We start from the raw sequence: 22,259 nt of genomic DNA, 5'->3' as shown, positions 1-22,259 counted from the left end.
GTATGTATGTATGTATGTATGTATGTATGTATGTATGTATGTATGTATGTATGTATGTAGGTATGTATGTAGGTAGGTAGGTAGGTAGGTAGGTAGGTAGGTAGGTAGGTAGGTAGGTAGGTAGGTAGGTAGGTAGGTAGGTAGGTAGGTAGGTAGGTAGGTAGGTAGGTAGGTAGGTAGGTAGGTAGGTAGGTAGGTAGGTAGGTAGGTAGGTAGGTAGGTAGGTAGGTAGGTAGGTAGGTAGGTAGGTATCTTTTTAAAATTATTATTATTATTATTATTATTATCTATGTATCTATGTATGTATACCAAATACTTTAAATTCGTCTTATTTACATCAGCTCAAAGCCACAGAATTTCTTTAACGCCAAAACGGACACTGAAATACACAGTATACCACAACACCAGTAAAACACACAGAGAGAACAACAGTGTCCATGTATAGCGTTAACGCAAAGTACACTGTATGTTATCCAAATTTCACTGTCCGAGGACGAAATAGCTCGGAAAAAAGCGCGAAAAGGCCGATATTACATACAAAGCACAACACATAATTTACAGAACTTTGAGACTGGCGCTCTAGTCTTTAATAAAATACCAGCAATAAATGCTTCCCGTACAAAAATTATCGTCTCAGCTAGGGGACAATCAACCAACACATTTTAATTTTCACAATTATTGGCAACCGGCTGGCTGCAGAATAACCGGACAAAGTGGATGTATTAAATAATTGTTATACCCAGAAAGTGTGGCCACCCCTATAAAAATGAAACAGCTGTGAAAATTTGGTGCGGATTGACTTGCTCATAACATTCTTTTCCTTTCCCCAGAAGGCCACTGTTTCGTGTTGCGTACACATGTCCGGCTTTCTGAAAACAGCTTGAGAGGGGTTGTCAATACATGGGACCGATCCCCGACTGACGCTCATTCCCAGTTGCAAACCGAGCTGTCCCATTTGCACGACGCTCGGCCGTACTCCGAAACCTGATTATCACACTGTCCCCTGTTAAGAGACAGAGTACGGTGTATCGCTGAGCGCTGGTTTGCTCACGACCGACTTTCTTGCCCAAATATGCAAAACACACCACAACAAGGTAATGTCTGAACACATAATGACGTCATTACAAGTAATACACATTGATTAAGTGCTAAGTGCTAGAATGCTCGCAAACCCGCAAAATCTAGGTTTCTTTTATTGTGTACGACTTCTAACTACACACAGAATACATAAAAGTTTCACAAAATGACACTCGATAAAATAAGGCCACAGACGGATGTCCGGTGTAAGGGGTCTAGAATGGTAAAGTTTTATATTACTCCACAGGCTGGCTAGGTAGCAGAGCTTGATGGTTTTTATGGGGACAGGACGACAATATTTTCCCCCAGACCAACTCCTTAAGTACATTAAACGCTGAAGACTACGCTTACATTTAGGGTAACAATATACCCGTTATGGACACGTGCGCGGGAATCCGGGGTTTAATATATATTCAAGAAAATCAACAACATATGGTACCCAATATTTTGGTGTGCGCAGAGGACGTTTTCTTTCAGACAACACGTTTCTGAAGTAGATGTACTTTGAGCTGGTCCAATGCAGCCGAGCGTTGTGTGGAGTTTCGTCCACAATAAACCACAAGTTAAATCGACGGTAGATGTTAAAGTTCTCCTTATATATTTTACTGCAGGTTTTTGTTTATCGCGAAAGATGGTTTCTTGTTGTATTTCAAAAAGCATGTGGAAATGACTGTTGTTCATTGAACTTGACCAACGCAGTCAGTGTCATGTATGTAATGTACAATATTCTTTTGACTGCTGAATTTTCGTCCAAACAAGAATTCATTTCGCAACAATAAATATCGCATTCTGTACACAGTACACTCTGTTTGCTCACAGTCTGTGGTTTGCGCGGCTAAAGAATTGCATTGCAAACTGTAGTGAAAAGAGGACGCGTTATTCTAAAATTACAGTACTGTTATCATCCCCTTATTACGATTTATACAAAAACAAATTATACTGTGACAGCAAAAGAAATACACAATTCTTAGACTTAAAACGACTCCATCATAGTATTATCTATTATCATCGAAGGCCACATTTTTAGAAATATTTTTTCTAAAAAGACAATTTTCATTACTTTTTATTCACAAGTCCTGTAAATATTTCATGAGTGGCCAAGTTGCTTGAGGGGTAATTTTGTTAGGAAGTCCTTACTGTTCTTTTGGTAAGTTACATTATTGACAGAAATTCAAGTTGCAACATGTGAAATTACAAGTGATTGTAAACGTCGGAACACTTTTGTGAAAATTGTATCGTATGATGTCATTATCTTTACTTGTGTAACGTCATTCTAAAAAACTAAGGCCGAGAGATAAATTACCAAATTGACAAATCAGTTCGCCAACAATATCAGATAACTTTCACAAATTTATTGATCGGTCATGAATCCATTAATTGATTAAAAGACAGTCAATCGATAGATAGATTTATCGCTTTACCCATAGGCCACTCTTGCTAACTTTTGCAGAAGTTCGTATAGCCCAGCGAATCCGACGCGTGTCTAACTTTGATCGTCAGCAGTTTCGCACGCATGCGCTGTGCGGCGCAACATTTCTTCGGTGTAGCATTACGGATCAATTCGGTGGCTGTGTTGGACTTTATTAGCGGGTCATTTATATGTGAAGTCCTGGAGAGAGTGACTTCCAGAAAGACCTCTGCCTGTAAACCATCAAACATAGAAAAGTCGAGACGAGATGAACTCGATGCGTAGCAGTTGTCGCTTTAGTGGTGTGGCCAGGTCTGAGTACCCAGACAGCGTCCACTACGGTGATGGGCGCCCGGGCACGCAGGATGCCTGTGAGCACCGGCGGCAGGGACAATACTACCGTGCAATGCTGACCGATACCGTACAAATGAACGGTATGAACGCTGCGAACGGTGCCTGCTATAACATGGAAGACCGAGAGAACGAATCGGCAGACGACGGCGAGGAACACCTTCAGCACGTCTTTGCACCTGGCTTCCCGGGCCAAACGCAGAGAAAGTGCCTGCTTTGGGCGTGCAAAGCGTGCAAAAAGAAGACGATCACGGTAGACAAGAGGAAGGCGGCCACGATGCGAGAGAGGCGGCGTCTGAAAAAGGTGAACGCGGCGTTCGAGGTATTGAAGAGACACACGACAAGCAATCCAAACCAAAGATTACCAAAAGTTGAGATTCTTCGAAACGCTATTGAATATATCGTGAGGTTAGAACAGCTATTACACGTGGAGAGGTCCGCAACCAGTGGTGGTGATAAAAGCGATAGTGATTCCGGACGCGAATCTGCAAGTCCCAAGGTAAGCGAGGCGATGCGATGCGAAGCGAACATCTTGTCTGTTTCAAAATTTGACAAGCGTGAAATCAACAGGCGTGAAATCGATTTATCACAGTATTTGTCAAGGTATGGTAAATGTCAAAGCTATTCCGCTCCGGCAACCAATCTGTTTAATCGAGGTTTTAAAAAGCTATCTAAATTTTTTGCGGCTTGTCTTGTAACGTTGTGAAAATACAGGAAAAATTACTACACCGGAGAGACTGTTTTTGAACTAACTTCTATGCAAGGTATGTGAGGTTTCAATGCCTTACTTCAGGCGACACGTGATTTTGAAGCCCTCAGCATTGTCAAACAGGCATTTTTTATCTCTTATCCCGTCAAACCGTGCCTGATCAAACAAATTTGTTTTACAAACTGCCGGTCTGAAAAAAAATTAGAACATCGCTTCGGGGTATGAACAGGAATCGATATTGCATTGAGTAGACAACAGTTAAGTCAACAAAGTTGTTTTCTAAACAGTTCACTTTTCCCCAATGGCTTTGATGATAAGATGTGAGGAAGAGGGTAGCTTCATGTTCTCTGGCAGATCGTCTTTCCTGAAATTGAGCGAGTAAAATTAATTAAAAAGCCCGGCAAGTGTATCCTAGAAAGCGGCCTTAAAACAGTGGGACCGCATTAAAAATACTGCCGTGGAGGAATACGTTAGCTAACAGAGACAGGGGATCTGCATGCCATAACGGCTGTGTTTGGTGTGATCTTTAACTTCGCTTTGCCTTGAGGAGGGGGTTCGGTAGCCGGACAATTACACCGGGAGATGACATGTCCCAAAGGCAGGTATCGCGATCTCTTAATCAGTGCCCCGCGCTACCGGAATAAAAAGGAGTGTACACAGCTTTAATGATGACCATAGCACGCCAACGTGATCGGAGACGTGAGCCTCCGGGATAGCTGAGCAGTTTTCCCGAACAAGCAACGTTCGCCGGATTAAGATATTGCCAGGCAAAAGCGCCGACAAGGGGATGGTTTGATCTGAGCTATTGGAAAATTTAGAGAAAAGTAATTACTTGTAGGTAGGTTTGGTTTCATGGGTTGGGATGCTCAAGGCGAGAAACGATATAAAAAGTGTCGTCGGACATTCTGGAGTTATTCGGTTGCCATGGTGAAGGATCACCCAGTGTGCCGCGTGGCCGATTCTCTGTCCTCGGGATACGATTGCTAAATTCTCTCTAAATCAGAAGAAGTAACTCCATACAATAACGGCTACTTGTATTAGTATTATGTACTCTTCTTCAATTTTTTTTTCGCGCCAAATTTTTCCCAGAACAAATTTATCATTTTGTCAAAATACTTTGTCAAAGTATACTAGTTTTGGACCAAAATGTCAAACATTATCCTGATAAACCGCTGTATGTCAAAATAAAAGACATTTTAGGCTATATATCCACACTTTAAAACATGTGTTTATCTGCCACTTGCGGTCAACGTATAGTTCCATGTTAAAGCTTCTTGATGTTAGCTCGAATTGGAAATTTATTTGCACGTCAGAATCTTATCTACGAGGGAAGAGTACGCGGTTTCGACTGTAATTATTTAGCTTTACGGACAGATTTGTTCCTCGACAATTTCGCGCAAAAAAGTTGTAGAAACCCCTGTAGCCTGCATGTCAAAACATAGCTTTAAAATCAGTGTGGTTGAACGCCAATAGTGTCGTCAAATCCAGAGAGTTTAGTCACCCTTTTTCTCAAAACTAAATTCCTATGGCATTATAATTTTTCTCGACTGTTCACATATTTGGCTACTATGGTTTCTGGCGGTCTTTGTTGGTACAAAGTATACACGGATTCTGCCTTTTGATGAGGTTTGAACAAACGGTCCCACTTTCCACTGGAAGATACCCACACCTTCAATTCTTCCAACTTCTGAGTTCGTACAAAGTCTTAGATATCAGCAAAGGATCTCGACGTCGAATAAATGTAAATTAAGTCTCTAGCCGACCCTGTGTACAGGTTTGAGTTAAAGCGAGTTGAATTTTACATGTTGTACCATGCCTCGCTATTTTTGCCGTGTCGTTTACTCAAAAACAAAACTGGCCGTAACTTTGGCGCTTTGGTCTCGTGATTTCTGTCACAAGTAGTCTTATGTGAAAAAAAGAAAACTAAAAACGCTCAGACTGACAAATAATGTAGCATTGCAAACTCACCTGAAAAGAAAAAGACGCTGCTATACCCTGCCACTATTTTTGTTGTAGTATTATACACTTTACTTTAGTGAGAACAGAAATGTCAGTTTTTCGCGCCAATTTTTTCCTATGACAAATTGTCGTTTGGTCACAATATCGACTGCACCACATAAACAAAACCACAACAGCAAACGCAATTCGTGGAAGATGTCACCAACAACTTTTTATACTATGATTATAGAAAGTTTTGCGAGCTGAGTGACCAAAAGTAACGTTGAATGAAGCTCGTTTGAATAATATACTACGCCAAACAAAATTCAAGACATGCACGATCACACTTTCGTAGGCTCTGAGGACAAATAAAATTCAGTCTTGTTTTCTATTTTTGTTCTGTCGCCTAGATTGTTCACTTATCTGATCACAAATAAACATGAAGTCCAGTAGACTGGCCGAGCTTTTTCACCTCGGCATTAGCGATCGTTTCTGTGGTTTTCTGTGCCCACTCTTGGAGCACTTTTTTCCTGCCCCGGACCGAACGGGGATCAGATGTTGAAGCTCAGGCGAACGCAAGCTGGATATCGGAATCTTGAAATTCCCCGGGTAGCCGTATCTGTTTTTCAAATCGGAAATAGCTTGTAGGAAGCAGAGTCAACACGTGTTGATAGCATCTTTTAACGACTCCGGCGAACACTGAGCCGGGGATACTTCGACCGAAAACGACTAGGTGTGACTAGCCACGCGAGACGAAAATAAAACGATCTCAAACGCAGGTTCCGACTTCATAGTCCCTAAATTAAATTGCGGAGACTACAAGGTGCATATGATCCCAACTTTGAAACACGCCTGGTCTCAACTGAAAATGTGCGCCGGTCCGATATGGACATTTATTTCTTTGGACATGCATGGTTTGATATATTACCCCACCTCAAAAAGATTTTTATCGTTCGGCTTATATCGTTTCACGGAGTACATCTGTGGGAAGGGTCATCGGAGAATATTCACTCCATTCCTTATCAAGCGAAACTTCCTGATCTGACCAGATTTAGAGCATTTCGGAAGTGTTCGGTTATCACAGGGTATGTTCAGTCGGATATGCATGATAGAATAGGCTATTGTTAGAGACGGGTCTATCTCTCAACGACACTTAAATTGAATGTGGACTGCGCATTTCTTGCTTCTGGCACTTTGTTTACACCTCACACCATTGCCAGCAAATTCATCGATTCTTCTATCGACACGCTTTTTATACGCGATACGTAAAACATTTATGAATCAAGACGCGTTGCAATACTCAAAATAAAAGCTGACGCTTTCGAAAAATATCCACTTCAAAAAAAGTTTTAGAAGGCGTCACAGGTGTTCTTGTATTTAATTCTCATATTTTCAATATACATTTGCACCGATGTGCACATACCGATGTAATTGGAAAGACAATGTTGCACGGGCTTATATTTGCCAACACTGGTAACATTCATATATAAAATATGTTCATTCAATATGTTAGGCGTGAGCGCGCCATGCAATACGCGCCCAATTTCACCACGACAGCACACATACGCCACGCCACGTACGCAAACGTGGAGGCCAGCGGCGCCGCAAACATGCACGCGCCACATACCATTGCACGCGCTACACATTAATGCACTCACAAATTACGGACGGCTAGTGAAACTTTGCATTTACATACACAGCTCATTTTGCCATGGCAACAACGTTGTTATATCAAAATTCTCTTAATTTCGCTAAAATTTCGTATAAAGTGAGGCGAGAAAATTGACTTAGTGAACTGCTCTTTCTAAAAGTCGACATGGGTGATCGGAATAAGCATTGTATTCCATTATTCCTTTTATGTTTTTATTTGCATATTAATTAATACATCTTTTGTTTTCTTCAATAAATGACGATATTTGGCATGAATATAACATCAAGTTGTGTATACAAGTCGCAATGTTGTCGAGATTGCTCGATCGCATCTCTGTCACTCTGGATAGGCCCTAAATCGTTCCTCATATGTTTACGATTGTTTTCCATAAACCCGATCTCCAGGAAGCCTAGCTATGGCGAAGGATCATTGCCTCACCAACGCGGGTCAGTATTTGCCCAGCCTTACATAAAACGGCTATATGCACTCACAGCACTTGCCACGGCATCCGATACTTGTCCGAATGCCCGGCGGTTTATTGGTAGCATTAATTTATTAGAATGCAGGGCTCAGTATTTCCTTGGGATTTCTTACAAAATGCGTGCATTGCAGTGAATGAACGATAGCAGGCATGGTTGCCAAGGTAATTAATAGGATTGAGGGGTCGTGTTTTGCGTCTGACAAAAACAAAGTTTGACTTCTTTTGACAAAACTATTGAACGTTTTTCTGGAAAAAATTGTTAGACATCCTCAATTGAGATGGGGTAGGCTTTAGTGAAATTTACAGTAATTTTTCCATTCTGATTTTGAAGACGCTCGCGCCTCGAACTTTGTTGCCTCGATCTATGGTGTCGTGTGCCATGGAACCCGATTTGTGCGAAGACATGCGCCGGTGACGCTGCCTAACTATTTCTCAATTTCTGCATGGTAAGGCAATCTCTCACGGCGTATAGCAACGCGTGTATGACAATCTTCAATTTGCCAACAATAATATTCACACTAGGTTTTTTGTTTGTTTACGGTTGTGGAGCGTCTGCATGGTGGAATATCTGACGGGATTGGCCACATGCCCTGGAGTACTAGATGCAAGCAGAGACGAGATCCTAGACTCTCCTACACGCGACTGGTATCAAAACAAAGGCCAATTAAAACAGGGAATTCCGTTCAAAACACTGCCGAGCTCCTACAGCTGGAGGTATACATTGCCAACAGCCAGAGAAACGCTTAATTGGTTTGAATTGAAAAGTTCCATGCAAAACAATTCCCCCAGCTATCAACCCGTCCTTTCTTTGTGACACCTACCAGTCTCACGTCATTTGACTTTACACGATGCCAAACTATTTCGCCGCAAGAAACCAGTATACATATCCATGAATTTAATCGAACGTAAAACAAATTAGGGACGGTAGATCAAAAAAGTCATTGCGCTTACTTTTTACAAGACACTATCCCGAAAGCAAGTCATTTTGTTTCACACTTTGGCATTGAATATTGTTGTCCTGAGTATGCCTACTGGTCGAATTACAGAAATAAGACACAGCATCCTTTGCTTCATCTGTCAAATTACAATCATTTTTCCATCTTAAAGACCTTAAATCCCACTTCCTTAAGCCTAAAGGCGATTTATCTGAGAGGAAAAGACAAGTGTTACACCAAAACACGAAAACTGTCCCTGGCCCTTACAAATCAATCACGTGTTCTATTTTCGGCAGCGGCTTTTTGTTGTTACACGTCGTGTCAATATCGGTTTGTCACAAACATGTCGCTAAATATGCACACGTGTCTTAGATGAATTACAATGTATCTAGACTGTCACTTCGCTAGGCACGTCAACCGCAAAAGGAGAAACAAATATATCTACTTCGGAACAAACACCACGTTATGCATAATTAGGCAAATCCTTGCATAATTGAATGCATAAAGGCCTTTGCCTGCATGCATTATTATGAAACGTTAGGAGTGACATCATTGCATTCATTTTAAGCCAAATCAATTTACCACATAAAAATAATGATGTTAATTTTCAAAAAAAAAGTTTCCTGAGATGTTTGCATAAAATATGTATGCAATATATTCAGATAGTTTTACTGTTTTCAGTGTTGCATCGCGATGCCAATCATCTGCTGAATATTTGACCATGCGCATATGGCCAAAGTAATTAAATTCTTTGTTTTGCGTCCCCACCCGCTTAGGTTTTTAAGGTTTTCATGAAAAACACACAAAGTGTATTTGAATAGGAAATTTTAGGACATAACCGCTTAGCTTTTCTGAACTAAAATTCTGTTACAATTTTTTTATTTGCTGCAATCAAATTACATTGTGTTAATTTTCTTGTGTGTGTTTTCAGCCCCTTAGACGCGTATCATTTCCCATTTTGAGTGGACGCAAAACAAAGAATTTAATTACTTTGTCCTAATGTGAATCATTAACACACACCGACAAACAGATTTAAGTCCGGACAAAAATACCTTTACGCAATATATTGATACAAAGTCTACTGATACGAAAACATTTTATGTAAATTAGACACATCCGCTGATATTACTTTCTGCAAAAACACCAAAACTGTTAGGGGCCGTGAATAATTAAAACACGCGCATGGTAAACAAAATTTATTGCATTTGACCTCAATGCCAATCACCCTCCCCTAATCAAAATGTGAGTGCGAAAATCCGACGACGAAATTATGGTTTGATTTAACCCCCCCCCCCCCCCCCCCCCTTACCCCACGATGAGTTGCTGGAATATGGTTTAGGGTTTGGAGAGATTGAACTTTTTGAAGAACAAACATTTCCAAAGTAAAATGTACACGCTGATCAAATACCATCCATATACTCGGTTTACATAGGGTAACCCGCTAAGTACGAATCTATGCACGATAAAACACCTTCTAAACGCAAAGAGTTTCGTTCGCCATTCTCATGCTTCATTTATCGACGACCCCTTTAAATATCACAATGATCGATACAGATTATATTAACTTATTGTCATTTATTTTACACTTATCTCACTTGCATTCTGGGTGATCTAATATCGAACGGCCACGTTTGACCGTAAAATAGCGCCTTGTGCCAAATCTAGCAATTTTCTGTCCACATACATGTGGTCAAACCGGACCTCACCGACTTAAGAACCGTACCAACGCGTAGGGGTAAATGGGCACATGGCACGTTTCTCTTTATTATTGTCAGATGTGACGAAATGTTGGCGCCGGCGATATTGTTCCTAGATGAATTTTAGAAACTTCATGCCATTTTGTTTCGGCTTTTTTGAGTGTTTTGAATTACCAACTGCTACAACAATGCAAACTGAGACATGCATTCATTGGTAATTTACGATCTAGCTTCCATTATGATTGGTTATCCATATGATGACGTTTAGCGATAACGTTTTCTGGTGTCACGTGACCGTGGAGTGGAGGGCCATTCTATTTCACTTTTACATTTACCTCGTTATGAAGTATGTATCTGCCGAATTAACTGCAAACTTGACGCCACTGATCTTGTTGAAAAAGACATTTTCAAACCGTCAAGGTATCATTCAGAAAAATAGTTCATACAATTTAGTTTATTTTTCGCTCCACAAAAAACACTTGCTAACTGCATATCCTACATTAACCCACACCAGCTATCCGTTACCTTCATTTCTGAGTATTTGGCGAGGAATTTGCAAGACACATATATATTTTGATGTGTCAGGCCGAGTTCCACCCCGTGCAATTTTCAGATTTGCCAACGTAATACGGAGTCATGACACGAGACAACGGCGCGTGGAAAAGGTCTGCCGACTGCTGAGGTTGTTCAACGGTCGTGTCACCGTACGTCCAGCCCACGAATCCCAACTTTACCGAGTCTTAAACTCGAGCTATATACTCCCTGCGAGTTGTCAAATTGCGTTGTCCATATTGAATTACACGGCTTTGTTCTGTGTCAATTCCAAACGAATTTATTTAATTTTCTCGCATACATAGTACGAGGCCTACAAAAAAAGAGTAAAGTTTGCTCCCCAAAAGTTAATTCACGTAATAATTACCTGTCAATGCAATTTGTGTATGTTTTATCAAGGTTGCTTCAGATAAAATTAAAATCTCGGACACAATTTACTGTTTGGCAGAAATTGCGGTGAGCTTCAAGCTTCAACTTCCCAAATAGTTAACTTTCAACTCGGGAGAAAAGGTGCTGTTCGTCCATACCATGATACGAAAACCAATAAACTTTGACAATTTAGAAGAACGAAGGGCAAATGAGAGTCTATAGACATTACCTACCCTATAAGAAGCTAATGCTCGGTACCCCGTTAATAACTCTATCCTCGCACGTGTCTATGATAAAGATTTAGTGGAACGAAACCCTACTTAAGTTTCGTGTTTCTCATCCGCCTATGCATGTGGTAGACTCCATTCAATGGTGTACACACTCTGTACCAGGTACACTTCCCGCCCACGGATATATAATACATGCATCGGAGCTGCAGTATTTCGGAATCATGAAGTTTCACAGTGGCACTGCATTGGCAAGCAAGTTTACTCACCTTTGTACCATCATGAAAATGAAAGCCGCTTGCTCAGCATTACAAGAATTTAAATGAGCTATGGTGAAAATCATCACAGAGGCTACACACTTTTAAAAAATATTTTCATTACTTTTTTTTCAGAAAAAAGTACAATATGAGATACAATGAATTAGCCCTAAAAACTGCATTGCGCTCAAAAGGAAATTGTTGATATTGTTGACAAATAACTTTCGTCCGGACTTAAGTTCTTCGCCAACAGTAGCTTTAGGCAAGACACAGGCTGTGTTGACAAATCGAAAACAAGGTATACAAACAGTAGGACAATAAACTGTATCTTGTAAACAGAGCTAAAATAATGGAACACACACAAAACGTTGCAGCTAATTGAGCATGAACTCTCCCATGCAGTTTACGGTTGAACACTTCTGAGGAATGGAGAGAAACCAAAAAACCACAAGTCCAAGGGCTATCGGTTTGCAGAAAGTTTTCTCGCGGGAAATCAATGACAGGAAATGGCCATCTGCTGATGGATGGTCACACGATTTTACGACTCATTACGAGATGACCGAGCATCGGTCGATGCGTTATAAGATACAGGTAGAAAAGAGGTTGCGCACGTTCGCATGTAGCTAGATCCGCCCTGTGTATTTCTGTTTACCTGCAATATCGTGTTGCCTTTGTATGATTTATTACATGGCCCATACATGGAACCTTGCGCGCTCTATAGGATTCAATAGTAACTTAATTATGACGTCGCGGGCCGTATAGTCATCATTTGATTGTAATTTGAACCGGAACTACTTTCAACTTGACAACTTCGGGATTTAAAAATGAGAAATCGTATGTTTTATTATGCATAAAAATCGATTAACCGCATACCAGTGGTTTAACTATATCAATGCGCCGTTCGATGATAAAAATCGTTATATTTTTCAACATATTTCTGTCCAACATGGAAATAAAGCAAATATTTGTAAATTGTATGCAAACTCCAACATTTTGAGCGAAAACTATATAAGACAGGCATGTAATAAAAACATTATAGCCCAAACAAGGGACTGTGTGCCCTCGAGGTAGGAAACAATTTGCCTCTCTACGTCGGGCAAATGGTTACCGACCCTGGGCATATAGTCTAAAGTTTGGGCTATAATATATAGTATACGTGAATATAACCATGCCTTTACAATAAAATGTGATGAGTAGGTCTAAGCACAAGGCCATAGAAAAAAACCAAAACAACAAAACAAAAAAAACCAAAAACAAACAAACAGGCACACACAGACGCACGCTTTCGCCACAGGCTCGTGTTTGCGACTCCATAGCCTCCATCCACGTGACAATCTCCGGTGTCATCGAAAATACAACATTTTAGGTTATAATGGGATTTAGTAGTACTTTGTCACGTGCTGTTCCTTAAGCTAATGGCTTCTGTGTTAAGTATCAATAAGTGATAACAAAGTACGTCTGGTCCCTGTAGTGTTGAGAGAGAGAGAGAGAGAGAGAGAGAGAGAGAGAGAGAGAGAGAGAGAGAGAGAGAGAGAGAGAGAGAGAGAGAGAGAGAGAGAGAGAGAGAGGGGTGATAAACATCAAATATATTTGTCTAGCAAATGTTTTCCCTGGCTGTTTATTTTCCTGGTTCCAATTTATTACTGCCCACATGACATACCGATAAACCCATTAAGTATCCGAACGAGTATTTTTCCTAGAACACAGGACGGTGTTAGCCCAGCGAGGATCCGTTCGAGTTCTCAGCGTCATTCAGCGCAAAATCAACATGGCGGCGGAGACGTGCACACTTGACAATAAACGCTAGAAACTTGCCGGTCATTGGTCAGTGCCATGTACTCATCACAATATACGTGTAGTTCTAAACACAACAACATGCTCACTTGTTTGAAAATTTATCTACAGCTCGACCCTCCCGTAAAGGGGTCAGCTGAGGAGAGACAGTGCGGCGTTCAAAAATGTCCGCCATATTTGAAACTCAACGCCTCTTCAAGTGGGGTACCACTTCTCCCATTGTGATGAATCTTGCTCTTGTCAAGTCCACCATAAATTAATTGACATAGGGTCTTTTCGTTCAATTCCGCATCTTGACCTGTGACCATTGCTCTGAATAACTTGAACTGGACAGATGCTTTGTCCATGTGGAAATTCCATAAATTACCCTGTCCATCAAGACCATGACAAAACAGCACCAATGTCATGGCTTCGACAACTATCAGGTACCTCCTAAATGTATTTCCCATCCATCGCAATAAAAAAACATGGTCGATGCATTCTATCTGTCTTTCCTGCACTGTCAGCACTTTCTGACAAAACATTTAAACCGCAGCTGTCAATGCAAAATTCTGATGGAAAGTGAGAAAACAGGGCGATGACGTCAACAGGTTGTTACATCCACGTCCACGTCGCGTATAGTATTTCCAAAGAAACACAGAAATGCAGGTTTTTCCTTTATATATAGGAGCAGGTCTAGGCCGTGGTTCCTTTCACTGACCCTGACGAGGTCTCGCTGCGGTCACGATGATAACGTACGCCAGTCACGTGCTTAATATGATTCTCATTTAATTTGCAGTGTTCATGAATGCAACGCCACAACTCTGCCAGCATAAACTTGGATTTATTGTTTGAAAAATATGGTAATATATAAAATTTAGTATTTTTTTTCAACGTTATTCCCGTGGTTTGATATCATGACTGTGTTTAACACTTTGTGTTTTATAAGCAGTGATCAGGAAAGTTTATAGGTCATGCAGGCATGCGCAAGGCCACGACACATCAACACGTGACGGTTGTCTTCATGTCCAAGTGACATTTCTTTTACGTTTTTGTTAAAGGGACATTATTTGTATCTTTTGACCTTATATTGTTGCAAACGAGAAGTTGATAATGTTGTTCGACTTATTGAAAGATGTCTAAAGAACGGTCGACCATAGACAGCTTCCATCCCGTTTGCGTACACTGTATAGAAAAACCTTGGATCAGAGGTTAATGGTGGGCTACCGTTGACCTGCGATCAGACCACACTGCTAACTGCTATCTAGGCCGCTGTAAGCATCCGCGTGTAAAAAATAAACCACACGAAGTGAAAGTCGAGAGCGCAGTGTAGCAGTTTCGGGATTCCCTATTACCGATGCCGTTTGCTCAGTTACATTTTGACGGTCAGTTTTTCATGGAGATCTTGACGGCCAATCCTGCTCTTAGATACACCATTCTTTGCTGCTACAGAGCACATTTTTGTGATGGGCATTTCAAATGCCTACAAGCTGCAAAAAGCCGACGACAAGGCCCGGTGACAAGGCCTATAATTGCTGATTTTTTTCGTCTCGTTTGTACCTCCATATGTAGACTTGCCCAAAGCCTGTGGGCATAGAAATGTCAAAACAGAGGAAAATGAAGGGATAAACTTCAGTAGACAGTCACGTTATTGTCGAGGTGATCGCGAAATTGAAGCATATACAACGGAGGGGCCTCTGTCTGTGATTGAAGCTGCTTTGGCGACTGACACGTACATCATGTACATTGTTGGGTGAAAGCTAGCTCTGCGTAGCAGGGCTGTGCCAAATCGCTGGCAGCACCTCGGTTGTGGCGTGCAGTTTCTCCTCAAAAAACAACCCATTTTTAATCCCAAACTCGCACTGAGTTTCGTTTTCAAGCACACCCGCCTCGCCTGGGTACACGATTAGCCCTGCGTACAGGTCTTTGTGTTCCCAGCGTTATACGGCCTCCACGCCGTATAACGCCGGGAACACAAAGACCTGTACGCAGGGCTAGTTATACGGCCTCCACGCCGTATAACGCCGGGAACACAAAGACCTGTACGCAGGGCTAGGTACACGATGTGCTCAGCTACGCAAAACCCACTTTTGGGAGTGGGACGGAGGCCGTAAGCGACGTATAGGGTCTATGCAGCTGTCATTGTGATGTACTCACTTTGGTTCGAAATGCGATTCAACCGATACAAATAATTACACGATGCATTGAGAATAACAACATTCGAACAGATCTTGTGTGTCAAGAGGTGACTCCAATCGCGAGCAGTATCAATCGACAGTACAGTACCCGCTCGGCGCGGTGTCACGATGTCACAGATATCAGCGATGCTACACCATGCACTGTTCTGTCCGAGTGCGATGTTTCCAAGTTCAACAAGTGATCACCTCGTGTTTGTAAAACAAACCAACGTAATGGCAAGAAAATACCCTAAAAATCTTAAAAGTTGCCGAAGATTTGCTAACGATCAAATGCACAGAAAATGCATTACTCTGTACCTGTTTCACTATCACCACAGCAATCTGACATCGTTTTAGTTTTACCATCGACCCAATTGCGTTTATGGTCTGATTTCCGTTTCACAGTCCCTATCATCGATACTAAAATCAAACTTACAAGCAAATGCCCTGTTTCTTTCACTATTTGACAGTAGTTTGTGAGACGTGCATTTGTTTATGCGACGTGAGCTCATCGATATGCATTGTGCTGAATAGTGTGTAGGTGACGGCCGCTCGTACAGCGTTCTAGCTGTACGTTGATAGTTGACGTATGCGTGGTAATATTGGTCATGTGCTGGGGTTCAATCATGGCGGTTGGTTCAAATCGCGCGGGACGCCCTTACAAACATTGAACCTTGCCGTAAAGAGCAAGAAGGTGGTTTTACATATCCTTGAAGCCGTCCATAGTCACAATTTAGGTCTCCTATTGATTTGACCGGGGATTTTGTCATCGAAAAAATGAAAAAAAAAATCAAAAGATACAATAATGTCCCTTTAAATAGCGTTGATCGCGATTTCAGATTTGTTACTAAATATAGCTGCACGCTCGCGACTAAAACTCGGACAAATTTTGTTGTTGTATGCGTGGCTGTTGAAGCAGCATTTAGTCTGGGCCATAAATTCATACGAATAAGTGTGACTTTTAATAGCCACTGTAACACTAGCAGGTTTTATTTTCGTCGTTTATGCGGAAAATGCGGACAAATATTTATTTATGCATATTAATTAGAGAAAACGTGACGTCATTTGCGATCAGGGCTATTCGGGGTGTCAAATTCCGCTGTCTTGTTTTGTTGGCCTATTTATCATCCCTTACGGAGCCTCGTTCGTGTTTCGAGGCAGACAATCCTTGATTGGGGGATTTTTTACTCGTCTTTTGTGACGATTAAAACTTTTTCTCTGCATCTAGTGCTTAAAGCACATGATGAGGTAAACTTGTGACCCAGCCAAAAGTAGGGAAATAGGCGAACAACAATCTTGACTGATGTGTGTGCAGATATTCAAGCCTTCGGATATCATGGCATTTCTATGTTTCGCCAAAGTATAGACTATGGCGCGTAATGCATGCCAAAATTAACATCCGTCAATGGTTTTCTTACACCATTGGCCGAATTTTTCCACTAGTCATCCACATTCGGTTTGGCGATTCTTAACCCACTCACTGAATTTTTCAAGTGGTTAGCGATTTCTGAACCCACTCAGTAGTGTTGCTGTTTACTTGAATTCTACGATAATTATGGCTTCAGTTGACCATGTAACTGAAATAAAGATTTTTGCTTCTGTTTGCATATTAAAAGAAGTTTTCAAACTCAATAAAATAATATTCCTGGAACAACCAATAACTTCATATTCACACGTTTACTCTGTCGTTTAATTCGTAGAAGTGTATCTTAACCCTATTAATGCTGTAATAATTTCCCACCAAAATTTTAGTGCAACATTTTTACCAATTTTTATTAATTTTCCTGTGACTTTTTGATAATTTTGAACGAAATGGACGTCACATTTCATTGGCTACAGTTTAATATAAAAATGTTGACTAAAATCTGGAAAAAATTGACGGAAGTATATTTTCTAAAGGTGACAAATATCGACTTTGGCACTCAAATGGTTAATCTGTACCAGAGATACTGAACACCTTGACGAACGTTTATGATATCAATATTCTTTGTCATCCCTTCAATTTAAATACAGTAAATGTCAAAATCTTGCAAGGGCATTTCTGAAAACATAAATTTATCTTTTGATGTGACGCATATTTATATTTAGTTTTAATTAAGCTGTATTTAGAAAAAAACACTTACTTAGAATTGTTGTTAGAAGCCTCAAGCTTTTGTTAAGGTAGTACGCGCCTGGAAAGTGAATCACTCAAACTTTTTCGCTCAAACTTTCCTCAATGAAACTTTCAACTATTCTCTTACAAACCAACAATAAAAACCGGGTCATGGCGCAAAGTTTGGAACTAGCGAAACAAATTACCCATCATTAGGCGATCTTTGAATATAAAAATGGCCGCCATTCCTGTGTTAACTCTATGAGAGAGAAATAAAGTTTCGAATTTTCGAAAAACTAAGATGGTGAAAGTTTTTCTCTCTCCAAGAGCTTTAAAATGAGCCCCCTCAAATGGTAGATCAGAAAAGAATTGTAGAAATTTGAGAGTCCGACTGTCTGTCCCCGAGGCGCGATCTACCTTAACACGTTCATCCTTTGTTTTGAACCGAGAAAGAAGATAACACTGCGTCAGACGTCGACACAATTACAGCCTAGCCTCTACGTTTCCACAATTCAGATCTATAAATCTTAACAAGGTCTTTGTCTGAAACGATGACTTCGTAAACTTTTATTGATCCCAACCGCGATTCCTTCAAAGGTCGTTATCGTACAATGGCTTTTGTTGGTCTGCTGTGAAGGCAGTGAAAATACTTTCTTCACTGTTAAAAATTTATCTTTTCACTATACAGTGCGTTTGATTTTCCACGCCCTGGCCGAAATACTCCACGTTTTAGAGACGCGATATCGATGGAATGAGTATTCATAACGCTATAATCAGCATACTTTAGAGAAGAATGCGCCACTGGGACAGATATTCAGACTCTCAAATGTTTACAATTCTTTGCTGGTCTGCTGCAGTGTGTGCACCCACTTTGTTGGGTATAAAGTTTTTACAGCCATGGTTTTGTAAAAAATCGAGATTTTTTTCTCTGAAGACAACACAGGAACGGCAGTGTTTTCAAATTTCAAATATTGGTGAATTTTGGATAACTTGTTTCTCGAATACCAAAATATATCGTCTTTATTTTGAAAGAGAAGAGTTTAAAGTTGCGTTGAGGAAGGTTTGAACAAACGGTTAAAGCTTCACGTTTTAAATGCGTACTGCCTTTACATACTAGAGCATCAGCAAATCTAACGTTGCGATTGGCTGGTAATTATTCTCTCGCCAGAAAACATGGAAAAGGAAACATAAACTTATGTTACTGTGGGCAAAAATTTTACAGGAATTCACTGGAGTTTAGTCCTCAACCATGATCTTTGCTTTCTTCTGTAGTAATAGTGTAGTTAAGTGTAGAAAATTGGCAATATTGCCCTCACTGTCATGTGTATGAGATATTGACATTTTGACATTTATAATGGGTGTACTAATATTTTTACATGGCCATGAAATATAAGTTTCATTTTACTGAATGGTGTATACTGTATGAGTACTTTAGTATAGCAATAAATCAATGATGTATACTTTATGTATACTTTGATATAGCTATAAATCAAGCATTTTATTAGATATCTATATATGCCTAGAAAAACGCCTGTTAGATCGATCAAAACTTTTATGGGGCTACTGTTTTGCTTTTATAGTGTATAGTCGTTGTCACTCTGTATTTCTTGTCGAGTTTCAGAACTTCTGTATTTTGATGGCCTCCAAAACAGACACAAATGACCCGATACTGAACCGTCAATGACGTCAGAATGTGTAGTTACATTCTGTGAAAAGATAGTCATGCCGTGACAATGACGTGAACATCCGGGTAACGTGGGCTTTTAAGAATTTCGATGACATTCTAACACCAAATTCAATCAACAATTGTTAATCTCGGCTATAATTTTGCAACCGTTCATTTTATTGACGTCAAGAGTATGTTAGCACTTTGATTCTACGTACCGGCCTGATGTGTTATTTCACTTACTTGCGCGTGTGTGTTTTTGTCCAGTCTGAGAAATAGTTTCAACGAAAACTTACGACTCGGAATCGGAAGCCAATATTACTGTATACATGCATTATTAACATAAACGACAATTGAAGTAACAGATATTGACCGTTAATTTATCAAGCATTAAAAAACGATTTGTAATATTTTTGGCCAACGTCATACCAATTATAAAAGCACGAAAAACAACGCGGTTGTGTTCTTTGCTATGTTTTTAGTGAACTTTCACATTTTGAAGGCAAAATATGCACCCGAGTGACAACCTCCCATTTTCAACGTCCAATCCTTTTTTTTTCTATTTGTATGGACTTTGGAAATGCATCTCCTTTTATAGGGCATGCCTCCATTGCTTGTTACCATGTAGTGAAAATAAACATTTCCGCACGCAACATATGCAACAGAAAGATAACAATGACACAAAAGTTAGTGAACTGCAAAGATAGTTCGCTACCATCGAGGTTTATCGTGCAGTCAGTGTCTGACTTTGTGAACTTCGACTAGCTGTCAAATTTTGCCGACGCTAACTTGAAAAACCTGTGTCATGCGATCCGCGGTACCGTTAAATGGCGTTAATTAGCTAATGTAAAACAATAAACAACCACCTCTTTATCAAAACACACAACGCCAGCCAATGTGCTAACAGGGGTCAAAGTTCGTCAAAATAGTTGCGCCTCTGATATAGGACCGTACTGTATCAAGTAATTCGCTACTTTAGGTAGTTTATTTGTACAATTTGGCCACTTGAAGTAAGTAGACAGAGAGTAAATATTGAAGGAAAGTGTGTCCCTATTGTAACTAATCTTAGCAGATACCTCACATTGTAAAATAGCTCAGATACCTGTTTTAGAAAAACAGCTGGGAGCGACTGCAAGTAATTCACAGAAGAGTAAATAAAAGAATCGTTGTCGGTGATTAAAACTGGTACCTTCGGGTAATTTATCCACCTCTCAGTTCGTACATGAACCGACCAGTCTAAATTATTCTGTCTACCGCGACTGTACCGTCTTTATGTTGGTCTGTCCTGGCTCTGTTCGTCCATCTTTCTTTCTGCTTGTTCATTCATCAACCTGGCATTCCTTTGTCTTGTCCATCTTTGCGTATGTACGTGCAGGCTTCTGTATGTATGTACATATTTGAACTGTATACAAATACATACATACGTGCATAGATAGATAGATGGATAGATAGATAGATAGATAGATAGATAGATAGATAGATAGATAGATAGATTCATGCATACATACATACATACATACATACATACATACATACATACATACATACATACAGACAGACAGACAGACAGACAGACAGACAGACAGACAGACAAAAGACTGACTGACTGACATACATACATACATACATACATACATACATACATACATACATACATACATACATACAGACAGACAGACAGACAGACAGACAGACAGACAGACAGACAGACAGACAGACAGACAGACAGACAGACAGACAGACTGACATACATACATACATACATACATACATACATACATACATACATACATACATACATACATACATACATACATACATACATACATACATACATACATACATACATACATACATACATACATACATACATAAATACATACATGCATACATACATACATACATACATACATACATACATACATACATACATACATACATACATACATACATACATACATACATACATACATACATACATACATACATACATACATACATACATGTAACTGCTCATCTATCATTTCGTGTATTCATCCATCCATCCATCCATCCATCCATCCATCCATCTATCCGTCGTTCCATTCACATACATCCTATTACAAGGTCTGGCACTCATTTAAACAAAGGCACTGCTGGAGGTCCGAATAAACGACAGTCGAATATCAGATATCCCTCAAGCAAAATACTATATTGTGGATTGAAAAATGGTCCATGGATGATATTCCATTAAGTAGTGTAACTGAGATCTCTCTTTGGACATTATGTTTATTGTCTTGTCGATGAGAGTCAACAAAAACGTTAAATGCCTCGCAATCTTTTACCGTCACGGTCACTTGAGTGTCGGTGAACTGTGATAGCGAGGTCATTTCGAATTCCTTCTTTTGGCACTGTAAATTTAAGGTAGTAGGCGCCTCACGCCTCGAAACTGACAGATTAAAACATGTTCGGAAATCAAGGGTGAAAGTCAGAGTCGCCGTGCAAAGTTTGGTACCAGAGACACAAATGAACTAAAATCCTTACCGATATTGCAACTTAAAATGGCTGCCATCCCTTTGTTAACTCTTTGGCAGAAAATGACATTTTCGATTTTCAAAAAAATGACACGACTGTGAGAACTTTATCATCCTACAAGCTTCAAAATGTACCAACACAAGTGGCATATCAACAAAGTAAAAATTTGAGTCTGAACCTTTGTCTTCGAGGTTCATTCTATCTGAAACTCGCTTCCAAAACATTCAAAGTCAGCTACAGTTAGCCTTTTTCAGTCTATGGTCTGAGTGACCAAACATGACAGTGCGCATCAAGCAACTCTGTTAACGATATTTTGAACATAATATTACTTGTAACATGACATGACGTAACGAAATGTAACATTAATCACATAACATAATATGGT

General features: G+C 40.1%; 1 protein-coding gene across 1 annotated transcript in view; it reads left to right on the top strand.

Moving 5' to 3' along the window:
- Positions 1–2,598: 2,598 nt before the first annotated feature.
- Positions 2,599–22,259, top strand: part of LOC139121097 (transcription factor SUM-1-like) — a 34,698-nt gene continuing 15,037 nt past the window's right edge. The window contains exon 1 of the mRNA XM_070685727.1: positions 2,599–3,335. Coding sequence (XP_070541828.1) covers positions 2,754–3,335 — 582 coding nt within the window. The 5' untranslated portion in view covers positions 2,599–2,753. The remainder of the gene's footprint in view (positions 3,336–22,259) is intronic.

This window comes from Ptychodera flava, chromosome 2 (assembly GCF_041260155.1).
Source record: "Ptychodera flava strain L36383 chromosome 2, AS_Pfla_20210202, whole genome shotgun sequence".
Taxonomy (NCBI): Eukaryota; Metazoa; Hemichordata; class Enteropneusta; family Ptychoderidae; genus Ptychodera; species Ptychodera flava.
The sequence above is the reverse complement of the archived record's forward strand: the minus strand, read 5'-3'. Positions and strand labels throughout refer to the sequence as shown.